This window comes from Penaeus chinensis, chromosome 23 (assembly GCF_019202785.1).
Source record: "Penaeus chinensis breed Huanghai No. 1 chromosome 23, ASM1920278v2, whole genome shotgun sequence".
Lineage (NCBI taxonomy): Eukaryota > Metazoa > Arthropoda > Malacostraca > Decapoda > Penaeidae > Penaeus > Penaeus chinensis.
This window is the reverse complement of record NC_061841.1, coordinates 1,369,497-1,384,496: the sequence shown is the minus strand read 5'-3', so window position 1 is coordinate 1,384,496 and position 15,000 is coordinate 1,369,497. Positions and strand designations below refer to the sequence as shown.

The following is a 15,000-nucleotide window of genomic DNA, read 5'->3' as shown; positions in this document are numbered from 1 at the left end:
AGGAGAGAGAGAAGGAGAAGAGAGATGAGAGAGGGAGAGAGAGAGATGGAGGAGAGGGAGGGAGAGGAGAGGTGAGAGATGAGAGATGGGATGAGGAGAGAAAGAGGGAGAGAGATGAGTGAGAGGAGAGAGAGAAGAGGAGGAGGGAGAGGAGGAAGAGAGAGATGAGAGGGATGAGGAGAGGAGAGAGAAGAGTGAGGAATAGAGAGATAGAGAGAGAGAGGGAGAGCAGGAGAGAGAGAGGAGAGAGGAGAGAGAGGAAGAGAGAGAAGGAGATGGAGAGAGAGAGAGAGGAGAGAGAAGTAGAGAGGAGAGAGAGTTGAGAGAGAGAGAGGAGTGAGAGAAGAGAGAGAGGGGAGAGAGATGAGAGAGAGAGAGAGAGAGAGGGAGAGAAGGAGGAGAGAGGAGGAAGAGACGAGATGGAGAGAGGAGAGGGAGAGAGAGAGAGGAGAGAGGAGAGAGATAGAGTGAGGAGGAGAAGAGAGAGGAAGGAGAGAGAGACGTGAGGAGAAGAGAGAGAGAGGAGAGTAGAGAAGGAGAGAGAGAGAGTGAGAGAGAGAGAGGGAGAGAGAGGAGAGTGAGAAGAGAGAGATGAGAGGAGAGAGAGAGGAGTGAGAGAGAGAGAGAGAGGAGCGTGAGAGAAGGAGAGAGAGAGGATGAGGAGAGTGAGAGAGGAGGAGAGGAGGAGAGAGGGAGGAGAGGAGAGGAGAGAAGAGAGAAGAGAGGAGGAGAGAGGAGAGAGGAGAGAGAAGAGAGTGAGAGGGAGGAGGAAGAGAGATGTGAGAGGGAGAGAGAGGGGAGGGAGGAGACGGAGGGGAAGAGAGAGAGGAGAGGATGAGAGAGGAGAGGAGGGAGAGAGAGGGGAGAGAGAGAGAGTGAGATGGAGAGAGAAGTAGGGAGGAGAGAGAGAGGAGGGAGAGAGAGGGAGGGAGGAGAGGGAGAGAGAGAGAGATGATTGAGAGGAGATGAGAGAGGGGGGAGATGAGGGACGAGAGGAGAGGAGAGATGAGGAGAGAGAGAAGGAGAGTGGGAGGATGAGGAGGAGAAGTGAGAGAGAGAGAGAGAGAAGAGAGGAGAGGAGAGAGAGAGAGCGAGAGAGATGAGGGGAGAGAGAGAGAGAGAGAGAGAGAGGAGACGAGAGAGAGATGATAGAGGAGAGAGAGAGAGGAGATGAGGAGGGATGATGGACGGAGAGGAGGATGAGGAGGAGAGGAGAGAGAGAGGGTAAGTATGAGGGAGATAGGAGCGAGGGAGAGGAGGAGCGGAGAGATGAGAGCGAGAGAGAATTGAGAGGAGACCGAGAGAAGAGAGGAGAGTAGAGAGGGATTGAGAGAGAGATGCTGCAAAACCTAATTCCCTAAAATATTACCATTTTCGTAATTTTCTTCAAACCTTTTTTGAGAAGTTTGGTTGTCCTCCACATCTTCTTACTTTCCTTATTTAATAATTCAATTGACCAACCTAAAAAGGGGAAATTTTGTCAACTGTCAGAAATTGGTTAGCATCCAAAAGCATTTACATTCCCAAATATTTTTCTATTCATTAAAGTTTCTCAAAAGGGAAAAACATAGAGAGAGAAATATTTCAGAAATCAATCCTTACATTGGCCTGACACGTTCACCACAAGGAACCTAATTCTAACATATATTTCATGATACTCAACTTTATTCTCTGGAACAACTTTTTTTTTCGTTTAAGTTTTTTTCCCTCCAGGACGATTTTTTTTTCCTTTTAGGGATTTTTTTCCCTTTTAAAAAAATTTTCTTCTACCAAGCAAAGTTCAAACCACTAAAATCTAAACTACTTAAATAAAAAGAAGGGCAAATGAAATTCCTTTATTTTTTTATTTATTTAGCCCCTTTTTTTCCACAACTGCTTTGTCGACAGAAAGCATATAATTACCTAAATAATATTCATGAAAACCCAACTCGGACACAGCACTGAATACCCCTCCCCCCATTCCTTTGTTTCTTTCTCTCGGGGAAAAACAGACTCCGAACGACCTCTTACCTTCGTTGACAGGTTATAAAGAGACCATTACCTTTCTTCTTCCGCCTTACTAGCCAAATTCACCCTATCCTCTCCCTGCGTCGCCAAAATACAGCTGTGCTCAAGAGTATGACACGATTTACCTCCTCGGAAGCTCAAAAGGTCCCGAGCCTTCGCTTTCCTCTAAATGTAAACAATAACAAAGCGGACTCTGCGGTGGTGCCGCTGCTACCGAATCGGGGGAGAAAATTTTGTCTTTTGTGGTCTTCATTAGTCTCTTACCTTTCTTTAGGATTTGATTTTATGTTTCGAGACATTTATGATTTTTATCGATTGGTTTATTTACAGTGTCGGTCCAAAGAAAAAGGGGCCCCGTTGGGAAGAAGTAAGTGTAATGTGCTTTGCACCACTGTTACACATCTTTTGCCCCCTTTGTTTTGGGGGAAAACTTTTTTTTCCACATTTATGGATTATTTCGGAGAGGAAACCTTTAACTGACAAAACCCTCATGCCCAATGTTAATGAACCGTTTATTATAATTTCCCTTCCTTCATCTCTCTCTATTCACATTTCCCCCTTGTCTTTTCGTGTGCGCAGTAGCACACCAGCTGAGTACAGGGACTGCTCGGGGCGGATCATCTGGAGAGGTCGCCATCAGCTGAGCGACAGCTGTGTGCTGCACAAGATGTGCGCCTGGGAAACATTCCTTGGCGTTGGGGTCATGAGGAACACTCATTGTTTTAAGTCATGTGTAAAACCTATGTATTGGGAAAGTTAATATTTTTTGTATGTGTGTGTTGTTGTGTGTGTGTGTTGTGTGTGTGTGGTGTGTGTTGTGTTGGGGGGCGGGTTTTGTGTGTTGTGTTGTTTGGAGTTTTCCTTGTTTTGTGTGTTTTTATTTCGTAATATTTAGAACAGATAATGTATAAATTTTTTTTTAATTAATATAACAGAATGTATGATTTGATTTTATCTTCTCTTGCGCATAAACAGATTTTGATGTGAGGACAGTTTCAATTTCCCCGCAAGATAAAATCTATCACTTGTAGTAAAGGAACGCAAATATCAATTCCGTTACATCATCAGGTGGAAGATTAAAAAATTTATGTTGGGGTTTTTGGCCCAAAAAAAAAACGCCACAATATCCCGAAACAATTTAGGCCCCGTTTTTTCTTAAGGTAAGAACGGAAGTAGTTTGCGTATTATCTATACCGAAAGACAACATGAACACCACACACCACACACACAACACACCACACACACAACACACACCACACCACACACACACACACAACACAACCACACACAACCAACACACCACACCCACACAACAGAGAGAGAGGATTATAGCATTTACAACAGGTAAAAAAGCACGCGCCCAGAGAGAGTGGCAGATGGGGGGAAAGAGAAAAAAGAAACACACACAACAATACCATATATCTATCATATTTGTGGTTTGTGTTTTTTGTGTGTTGTGGGTGTTTTGTGTGAGTGTGTGGGGTGTAAAATTTATATATGTATTGTTTATCATATTTTAAATTTTTGTTGTGCCATCACAGATACGGTGTTTTACGAATTCTTGGCGCCATGTTGACATCACGTAATGACTGGTCTTTATACTGGGGGGGGCCCGACCCTTTCCCAATACATGCAACCCCCCCGGGGCCCGGGGTGCACACCAAATCGCCCGATGGAGTGTGTTCATGCAATTTCTGTGTATGTGTGTGTATATATATATTACACATATGTGAGAGAGAGAGAAAAGAGAGGAGAGGGGTTAGGGGGGGGGGGCAATCCTATTACAAGGGATCCCATAATTTCATGGGGGCCAGATCTAGCGTCGAAATTAGCATAGTGCTTACGCCACCGTTCATAATGGGCTTGTGGGCGGGCAGAGTGTTGGCGCTCCTTGTTCCTTTGCCGAAGGAGGAAGGAAGTGACAAATAAGAGGCCCCAAAGAAACGGGAAAAAAAGAAATTTAAACAGGTTCTCGGGCCCATGTTTCTCTTTTCTCTAAGTGATTTATTTTCAGGAGATTTACGTTGGGGCGAAGAAATTATGTGTGTATATATACATATAATTATATATATTATATATATATTATTATATATAATGTATATGTGTGTGGTTGGTTGTGTGTACATATATATAAAAAAAAGAGAGAGCCCAGAACAATAGAAGAATTGATATAGAGTATAAAAATTTTTGGATATATTTATATGTATAATTGATTATTATTTATTTATTGTGTGTAATTGTTTTTGTAATAAACACACACACCACCACACACACCACACACACACCACACAACACACACACACACACATATATTTATATATATTTTTATATGTGTTTGTTTGGGTGTGTGTGGTGTGTGTAGGTTTGTATGTGTGTGTGTTTTTGGATATATATATATGTTAAAACAATATAAATAGATATATATTTATATATTATGATATATATGTTATTTATATGATATAAATATGTATATATTATATAACATATATATATATATTTTGTGTTCGTGTTTTAATAAAAAATTTTTTGGGTGTATATACATATGTACATATTATGTATGTATGTGTATATATTTGTTTATAAATTTATATACATATGTCTATGTGTGTCTTGTAGTAGAATGAAGGCGGAAAAAAAATTGAATAAATGCATGGGGGACATAAAGGTAGGGATGCAACCTTCCCCACGCAACAAGCCAAACCCGCGCGCAAAAGGGCTGAATAGAGGGATAACGTTTTTTTAGCGCCCCCCAACCCCCCCCCCAATTTTTATACCGTGGACGGTCTGCTTGAGATGGAGGAATTCGAGCAGCTTTTTAAACCAAGTTTTATACTCTTATATAGATCTTGTTATTAACTGCCATAGCCGGGGCCCGGGGGGAGAAAGTTGCAATTTTTCGCTGGGGGTTTTTACTGTTTAGCTGGGGCACCACGGCGGGTAGGAAATTTAACCTTTAATTCATGGACAGGGCCCGGGGGCGGGAGCTAGCATGTGGGACTTATCTTACCCTTTAAAAACCTGCTATCTCCTTTAGAAACAGATGTCCCGGGATTTGGGGTTTGCCCCGAAGAGCTTGGTGACTGGCCAGCGGGGCTGCCGCTGCCCGGCGCTGGAGGTGCGGCGAAACCAATCTCCCCAAAGGCTCTGGGGAGAAAAAACATCCAGAAGGTTTTTGGCAACTAACTTTAGCGGCTTCTCTCTCTTCGTCTCTTTTGCCTTCTCTCTCTCTCTTTGTCTTCTTTTCCTCCTCTCCTCTCTCTCTCTCTCTCTCTCTCTCCCTCCTCCTCTTCTCTCTCTTCTCTCTCTCTCTCGCTCTCTCTCCTCTCTCTCTCCTCTTCTCTCTTTTCTCTCTACTTTCTCTTTCTATTTCTTTCTCTCTCTCTCTCTTTTCCTCTCTCTCTTCTCTCTCTCTCTCTTCTCCTCTCTCTCGCTCCCTCTCTCTCTTCTCCGCTCTCGCTCTCTCTCTCTCTCTCTCTCCTCTCCTCTCTCCCTCTCCCTCCTCCTCTCTCTCCTCCTCTCGCTCCGCTTTTTCTCTCCTCCTCTCTCTCTCTTATCTCTCTCTCTCTCTCTCTCTCTTCTCTCCTCTCTCTCTCCTCTCTCTTTCTTTACTCGCCTCTCTCTCTCTCTCTATCGCTTCGAATCTCCTCCTCTCTCTCTCCCTTTCCTCCTCTCTCTTTTCCCCCCCTCTCTCTTTTCCTCCGCTCTCCTTACCTCCACTCATCCCCGCTCTCTCGCCCGCCCGCTCTCTCTCTTCTCTTCCTCGCTCTCGCTCTCCTCTTCTCTCTCTCTCTCTTTTTCTCTCCTCTTCTCTCTCCTCTCTTTCTCTTTCTCTCTCTCTCCTCTTCCTCTTCTCTCGCCTCCCTCCTTCCTTCTCCTCTTCTCTTCTCCCTCTCTCTCTCGCTCTTTTTTTTTTTTTCTAATTTTCTCCCCTCTCTTCTCCTCTTTTATTTATTTCTCTATAATTTTTCCCTCTCTCTCTCTCTCTCTCCTCTCCCTTCTTCCTCTCCCCCCTTTCCCCTTCCCTCTCGCTCTTTTCTCTCTCTCTCTCTCTTCTTCTCTCTCTCCTCTCTCTCCTCTCTCTCTCTTCTCTCTCTCTTTTCTCTCTCTCTCCTCTCTCGCTCTCTATCTCTCTCTCTCTCTTTCTCTCTCTCTCTCTCTCTCTCTCTCTCTCTCTCTCTCTCTCTCTCTCTCTCTCTCTCTCTCTCTCTCTCTTTCTAAAAGTTCAACGAAATGTCAATATGACACATGTATATCCATTAATAAAGACATTCAGATTAATTCGCTGCACGTCAAGAGGCCAAACACGGAAACAGGGTCAAGGAAAATGCAAACCCCATGACCCGAGATCTTAACAACGTATCACAAAATATTAGAAACATCGCTAATCTGATTACTTTCAAAATTAAATTAAAGGAGCATCTCTCAAATTGTCAATGAAAGCAGATACTGAAATGCAAAACCAAACCATGTAATTCTTTTTATTTTATTTTACTTTATAACTCCCCTACTAATGGACTTGCTATTGTCTACTTATTCTGTATTCCTGACTGTACGCCGTCACTATCTGTGTAAAATGAAGAACCATAGTAATTAATGGAATAAAGTGTTTTGACTTTGACGATCTCTCTATCTATCTATCTCTAGCTCTCTCTATTCAGCTTGGTCTTATTTGTCTCTATTTTTATATTTATTCTTCGCATATTTTTCACTTTCCCCAGCCTTCTTTCTTTCCTTTATTTATTTATTAGCTGCCTGTTATAGTGATCATATAGCAATAACAATACAACTACCCAAATCTGTCAAGTAATTACATGCAAGACATCTCGATTATTGATAAAGAAAAAAAAAAATTCCATAGCACTTCGCTGTTCGCGCGATAACAGTGTTTCCGATTTTTAAAAGACCTCCAGTCCAAATGATATTCACATCTAAAACTATAATTCCACTGTGTTTAATTTATATACTGCACAGACAACATATAAAACTATCTGTATTCATGAAAGTATTAGCTCTCTCTATACTGTAGTTGACGATTCCATAAATAAACACTAACTATGCGACCAAGGTCTATATAAGTAGACCTTTATGCGCCAGCACGTTTCCAACCAAGGTCTATATAATGTGCAAATCGACAAAATGATCCAGCATCTAATATTACTTTCGTTTTTTGCTCATTTGCTAACCGTTTTCCATTATTTCCTCCCCCTGCCTTCCATTCTCTACTCCCCCTTCACCGCCAAGTCACGTCATCGGCCTTATCACTCAAAGCTACGCAGAACTCCGAAGTGATGAGACCTTACTTATATAGACCTTGTTTCTAACAGTTGGTCGCAACGCCTCGTGTGACCAGTGTAAGTGTAAGTGTAAGCAGGGGGAGTAATGAGCCACGCATAAGCCTACAGCTGGCTAAGTGCGACCATTCAGTGCCAACTGTTAGTACGCACTCCATACTACAGTATTATTTCAGTTTGCATTTTTATGTACGTCCGTGTAATGTACATTGTATTATTTATGTAAACGGGGTTTTATGAGTATTATATTTTCTGAATAGTTATTTCCTTATTTTATTTTCTATTCTGAATAAACGAATAGATGTCCGTGGAGCCTATCACCAATGGCCATAGCGCACAATTTGACAACCACTTGGCCAGGACTACAGCGCGTTCCAAGAACTTTGGCGCGAACTTTAAGTTGAATAAGGCAAGTCGAACTTGGACTTTGGTGGCAACTGTCGATCCAGCCCAACAATCCTTTCAGCAGGTCTATCTTAGATTTATATACATTTGAATATACATATATACATATATATACATATAGACATATATATGTGTGTGTATCTATCCATCTATCTATATATGTATAACACATATACATGTGTATATATATATTTTTTGGTTTTTGTATGTGATTGTGTGAATGTTGACCTAATCTTCTAAGTACATACTGGTTATTTTGTATGCAAGCAAAGTTTTATGGAACTGAAATCAATTTCCGTCAGAATGATACTATGCACTAGTTTTTCGTTTGGGAGCTTGAACAAATAGAAAAAAACAAACAAAAAACAATTGCATCATTAGGGTATGAAGGTTAAAAAACATTCTATCTTATTTCATACATATATATTTGCATATATCTGAAAGGAATATTTTACAATACATGACTATGATGTGATTAGCTACAAGGTTGGACGAGAGACAAATGTACAAACACAACAGAAAAAGTGATATACAGAACACGCATACAGTGAATAAACGTATACATAAGGTTTGGATACATGATACACAGCAACAAAAATATGACTATCTAAATAAATACAATACGCGCAATATAGACACAGACAAAATCACAGCAAAATATTCATCATATTTCAAAGAGGCCCCAGCGTTCTCTGAATTAGTTGAGTCTCCCATATCACCGTTTTCTGTAACACCCGGACTAGAGCTATCTCCGTTTTCCTCAACTCCGTTTTCTTCGTCATTCCCATTCCCGTTTTCCTCGGCTTCGTCGATGGTCGGTATCGTCCTTTCTATATAGTTGTTGACGCACTGTTCCAGAATGTTCAGGGGACCTGTGCACTGCAGCAACACGCCATGAAAATCTTGCAATCGGAACAGATTTCCCAAAGCATTCTGTGCTTTTTGCCGCAACTCTTTTATTTTGATTTCGCCGATTTTGTAAGAGCACGCTTGGCCGGGCCACGTGATGTAGCGGTTCACTTCGATCTGGAGAAGGAAAATGGGAAGTGGCGAGGGATTAGGCTTAAGTATTTTTATCAATATTTGTGAATTAAGGCGTGACCAAAGTAGTGCATAGTAAATACGAGACGATAAGAATAAGTATACATATAAATATATCGATACATAGATAGCTAGATAGATAGATAGATAGAGAGAGAGAGAAAGAGAAAGATAATTAAAACATGCGATAATTGAAATATATATATAAACAAAAATAAAAACTACACGAAAAAATACAACCTCCCCCCCCCCCCTAAAAAAAACAAAAAAAAACAAAACGCACCTGAATCGCGGTTTCGGACATGCCCGTGTGTTCCAGCATGAAGCTGACCGCCCTGTCACGTGACCAGCCGAGGGCGTGGATTCCCGTGTCGACCACAAGTCTGCTCGCGCGAAGCAGCTCGAAGGAATACCGCCCTAATCTGGGAATACAGATAAGATGAGATAAGGCCATGGCAGATAAACGAAATAGATGAGGGAGTGAGATGATATGAGATGAAAAAATAAAAATAAACAAATAGATAAAGAATGAATCGATAAGAGAAAGTGAAAAAATAAGGAATTGAGGCGATGAAAATACACGGGAAATATGTATGTTGAAAAATAAGAAACAAATAAAACAGTGTTTTGTAATTTGGGAAATCAGATAGTAAGGTAATGGAAGAAGGCGATGATAAGTGTATCGGAACTTATAGAATGTATAATTGTATTTGGCAGAAAAGAATCCGTAACTATTTCTCATAATATATAACTTTCGAGAATCAAATCAAGCCAAGGAAAAATCACCTCTGATACGCGTCGGCATAAAGACCCAATTCCTCTCCCAGCAGCTCGGCATAGAGACCCCAGCCTTCGACGAAAACGGTGTGCAGGGGAAACTTCGCTGGGACGTCGCCCATTCTCGTGCTGTCGATATATTTCCGAAAATCTGGCGTGGAAGGGTTCATCTTCGTGTAGGCAGAGTGGAAGTGGTGACCTGGGATGGCCTCGTGAAGGGCGAGGGCCGTGACCTCGTATTTCTTACTGGGGGAGAGAGGGAATGAAAAGGAATGCTTCTCTAAGGAGAGAGGCAGATAAATCACATTTCAATCATAGATCTTTATCAGAACCATACATTCTCTTTCACTCATATATCTTTTACACCAAGAAAATATATATCGACTCCGGTTATTTGAGCAATTATTAGTTCGTTGAGATGAAGCGATAACATGTTTTCTTTGTTTTAATAAAGTTCAAATAGAGTTTTGGTGTATGGTGCACTTTCTGTCATCAACCAGTGCACCAAGAGAAAGAGAGAGAGAGAGAGAGGGAGGAAGGGAGAGGGAGAGAGGGAGAGAGAGAGAGAGAGAGAGAGAGAGAGAGAGAGAGAGAGAGAGAGAGAGAGAGAGAGAGAGAGAGAGGGAGGAAGGGAGAGGGAGAGAGGGAGAGAGAGAGAGAGAGAGAGAGAGGGGGGGGGGGGGAGAGAGAGAGAGAGAGAGAGGGAGGGAGGGAGGGAGGGAGGGAGAGAGAGAGAGAGAGAGAGAGAGAGGGAGAGAGAGAGAGAGAGAGAGAGAGAGAGAGAGAGAGAGAGAGAGAGAGAGAGAGAGAGAGGGAGAGAGAGAGAGAGAGAGAGAGAGAGAGAGAGAGAGAGAGAGGGGGGGGGGGGGTGGGAGAGAGAGAGAGAGAGAGAGAGAGAGGGGGGGGGAGAGAGAGAGAGAGAGAGAGAGAGAGAGGGGGAGGGAGGGAGAGAGAGAGAGAGAGGGGGAGAGAGAGAGAGAGAGAGAGAGAGAGAGAGAGAGAGAGAGTGAGAGAGAGAGAGATAGAGAGAGAGAGAGAGAGAGAGAGAGAGTCAAAGTCAAAGTCAAAGTCAAAACATTTTATTCCATTAAATTACAATGGTTATTCTTTACATAAATATATATATATTTACATTTGAATATTTAAGAAGTGTTCTTTTAATTCCATTTTAAAATTACAGAAGTTGTTAATGCCTCTCAAATTATTTGGTAGCATGTTCCATAACTTGGGTCCACGTATTTCCATTTGTCGTGCCCCTGTATTGGTATTCGATCTCTTGACAAAAAGGGAATTTATTTGGCGTGTCTGGACACCTGATGTGTTCCCTACGGTTTGCAAGGCCATTAACCAATTCGGATAATTCCCATGAATAAGTTTGTAAATAAATAGACATGTGTCATAGCTGCATTTAGAGTGAACTTTTAACCATTTTAATGTTTTGATATGTGGGGTGATGTGATCAAGTTTACTGATATTACCTAGTGCTACTCTGTCAGCAAAATTTTGTAATTTTTGCACTTTTTGCATCTGGGTTTTGTTAGTCGAACCCCAGATGTTTGAACAATAGTTAATTATGCTTAGAACTAGAGTTTGTACAACCATGATTCTAGCTTCAGTAGTGATCTGATTTCGTATGTGATTAAGATATAACAGGGTACCCACTACTTTCCTGTGTATTTTGTCAACGTGTGGTTCAAATGTCATGAATCTGTCTATTTGTACTCCTAGATTATTCACTGAAGTGCTCGGTTTGATAGAGCAGCCTTCAAATTCTATGGTTGTGTCACTGGGAATTTTAGCAATGTTTTGCCGACTACCTATGAATATACATTAAGTTTTATGTGGATTTAGTTTAAGGCCATTAGTGTCAAAATATAGTTTTGTTTGTGTTAGAGTATCTTGCGCGTTTCTTATTAATATATTTAAGTTGTTTACTGAATCACTATGAAGAAACTGTGAATCATCGGCGTACTGCACTAGAAGGCATTTATTTGCTATTGTTGATAAATCATTTATGAAAATTGTAAATAGGATCGGACCTAAAATAGATCCTTGCGGAACACCAAAAGGTACTTCTTGTTTTGATGACATACTATTATTGATTCTTACCGATTGGGTCCTTGTATATAAATAACTTGTAAACCAAAAGGTATCAATTTTATGATTTACTAATTTGTTAAGGAGAATTTCATGGTTAACACTATCAAAAGCCTTAGAAAGGTCGCATAATGTGAGTAAATTTACCTGATTTTTGTCAATGTTATTATAAATCTCATCAGTGATTTGCAGTAAAGCTGTCTCAGTTGATAACCTATTTCTAAAACCATGTTGTGTTTTAGATAATAAGTTCTTGGCCTCCAGGAAATTCGTCAGTTGATTTGCTACAATTTTTTCAAGAATTTTGGATAATATAGGGAGTATAGTAATAGGGCGATAATTATTGACATCGTCTATATCCCCCGACTTGAAAATTGGTGTTACTATACCATGTTTCCAAAGCGATGGAAAGATACCAGTGACCAGAGAGGTGTTAATAATGACCGTCAAATAATGTAGAGTTGCGGGTAGACTATCTCTGATAAAGCGCAAAGCAATACCGTCTGCTCCTACAGCATTTGTTTCGCTAAGGTGTTTTATTACTAAGATGATTGTTTCTACGTCCACTGGTTGTGGTCTGAAAAAATTAGTTGTAATCCTTTTCCGATCTGTATTTTGTTGTAATGTAGAAGCAATTGTTTTCTCGTAAGTTAGTTTACCAATTTTTGAAAAAAAGTCATTAAAATGGTCTGTTCTTTGTATGGGACTTGTGCAATCACTAGTGAGGTGATTGTTGTGAGGCACTAGTGTTCTAACAATTTTCCATGTTTTATCAGAGTTGTTCTTATATTCTGTGAATTTATTTCTGAAGTAATTTCTTTTTGCACATTGAATTAGCACTTTTACATTTTTCTTTTTTGCTTTGTAATCTATCTGAAAGGCAGCCTCATTTCTGTTACTTTTAAGAGTTTGGTGGGCATTATTTCTATCGCTAATGGCTATCTTAATGTCGTCGTTTATCCATGGAGCAGGGGGACGTCTGACGGTTCGTGTTACGTAGGGAGCCAGCGAATCAATGCTGTTTTTAATAACTTCCGTTAAGATAGTTACTTGATTGTTTACATTATCTGTTAATGAAATATTTGATAGTGTCATTTCTTTAGACAAGATAAGCTCGCAGAAAGATTGAGGATCGTAGTGTTTAAAATCGCGAAAAGTTTTTATTACTGGTGGTCTCTTTGTTTTCTTTATATTTAACGTCATCGTGATGAGTTCATGGTCAGCAACATGGCACGGAATGACATCGAAGTGGAGGATGAGGTCTGATCTGTTAGTTATTATTAAATCTAATAGAGAAGAGGTGTTTACTGTAATTCGTGTAGGTTTGTCTATCATTTGTTCTAATTTATTTTTCTTTATCATCTTAGCTAACTTAGCATTAGATTTTGTTAAATCATCATTTAGGTCACCTAAGATGAAAAGCGGTTTCTTTTTTAAAGAGAGAGAGAGAGAGAGGGAGAGAGAGAGAGAGAGAGAGAGAGAGAGAGAGAGAGAGAGAGAGAGAGAGAGAGAGAGAGAGAGAGAGAGAGAGAGAGAGAGGGGGGGGGGGGAGAGAGAGAGAGAGAGAGAGAGAGAGAGAGAGAGAGAGAGAGAGAGAGAGAGAGAGAGAGGGAGGGAGGGAGGGAGGGAGGGAGGGAGAGAGAGAGAGAGAGAGAAAGAGAGAGAGAGGGGGGGGGGGAGAGAGAGAGAGAGAGCAAGGAAGAAGAGAGAAGAAAACAGAGAACCTACAAAGAGATAGAGATAAAAACAACTATACATAAATATTTGCTTGAAAATAAAACACACACACATACACACAAACCAAGAAGAAAAAGTGACTTACTGCTTATCATAAATATACGAGTTTAAGAAGAACGTCCCCAGGCGCGACCCATCCATGGAGGGCCCCGCGTAGTAGGCATAGACGGCGTTGGGTTCGTCCACCCCCTCGACCCTGTGGCGAAAGACAAAATGGCGATAGTCATGACAAAAGAACGATGGCAAAATGACGATAATGATTAAATTACGTAATGACAAAATGACAATAACATGCTTTTCAAATCTATTGACATCTTACTCACGTCACATTAACTTCAGGCACGATGTCGAAAAGCTGGTGCATCAGGGGGTAGATATCGCCATAAATTCTCTGCCTGTAGGTGTTGAGAAGCTCGTCCTTGCTGCCGAAACGCTGGTCTGGGTCGTCCTTGAGAACCTGGAAGACCTCGGCTGCAGTGTGGCCCTCGATACCCATCTCCTGGGCGGTCTGAGGAGGAGGAGGAGGAGGAGGAGGGTGAAAACCTGTCGATTTGGAGATTATATGGCTGCTAAGGTTTGTCAAAGGGCAATTGTCAAATGGGAGAGATTTTATGGTTGTTAAGCTTTATCTGTAACTGTAAAATGGCAGAGATTTTATATTTGTTTAGGTTTATCAAGGGGTAACTGTCAAATGGGACCTGGGCAGGAACTTTTATGTTTGTTTGGGGTAACAGTCAACTCAAGTGATTGGTTAGGTTTAATTGTTAGATGGATCAAGTGATTGGTTAGGTTTGATTGCCAGATGGGAGAGAGATTACATGGTCGTTATATGTTTTTTTCACCGGTTAAATGTTAAAACGGTTTATGTTTTTTGTTGGGCCAGTGAGGGGCTCCCAAGGATTTGAAAACTTTCAGAAGAATTGTGAACAAAGGTTTTTAAATTTGAAATTGAATAGTTCGGAAGTCAATTGTGGCCTAAGATTTCAAAACTTTGAAAGGCTGTGAGAGCAAATATGGACCAAAAGACTTGAAACTCAGAAAAAAAAAAAAAATTGACGGATTCGAAAGCAAGCATGGACAAAGACCAGAACCTTTGAAGGGCGGGTTCTTTAGCGAAGCACAGACTCTATTATCTCTCAGAGTTCCCCAAAACAAAGCAAAGTTAACACCCCTTTCTTTCTCGTGGTATGAATCAAGTGCAACGGTACTACTAAACAGAAGCAGCGGTGTGACTCAGCAGAAACAGTGATAATACTAATCATAGACAGGTATACCACTTGACAAACACAGCGTTAATCAGAAATAACAGTAGTGCGTAACACAAATAACGGTACTACTGAACACAAGCAGTACTAGTAACCAATAGACAATAGTGCTACTAAAGCACATACAACGGTTCGTAAGCAGAAACAGTTGCACCACTAAAGCAAATACAATGGCACTACTAAACACATACAGCGGTACTACTTGGCACAAGAAGCGGTAGGACAAAGCAGAAACACTACTACTAAGCAGAAAACAGTGGGTATAACTAGGCAGAAACAACATTACTGCGGAGTAGAAATAGTTGTACTTTTAGGTACAAGTCGCAGCACTACTAAGCAGAAACATCGGGCACAACGTAGCACAACACAACGATATCCCC

General features: G+C 41.0%; 2 protein-coding genes across 2 annotated transcripts in view; both read right to left on the bottom strand.

Moving 5' to 3' along the window:
- LOC125037433 overlaps window positions 1–2,725 on the bottom strand; it is an 11,995-nt gene extending 9,270 nt beyond the window's left edge. The window contains exon 1 of the mRNA XM_047630574.1: window positions 2,595–2,725. Within this exon, the coding sequence (XP_047486530.1) occupies window positions 2,595–2,725 (131 nt within the window). The remainder of the gene's footprint in view (window positions 1–2,594) is intronic.
- Window positions 2,726–8,111: 5,386 nt separating this feature from the next.
- LOC125037394 overlaps window positions 8,112–15,000 on the bottom strand; it is a gene marked incomplete in the record, with an annotated part of 40,082 nt that continues 33,193 nt past the window's right edge. The window contains 5 exon segments of the mRNA XM_047630504.1: window positions 8,112–8,729; window positions 9,028–9,166; window positions 9,531–9,767; window positions 13,441–13,551; window positions 13,679–13,863. Of these exon segments, the coding sequence (XP_047486460.1) occupies window positions 8,307–8,729; window positions 9,028–9,166; window positions 9,531–9,767; window positions 13,441–13,551; window positions 13,679–13,863 (1,095 nt within the window).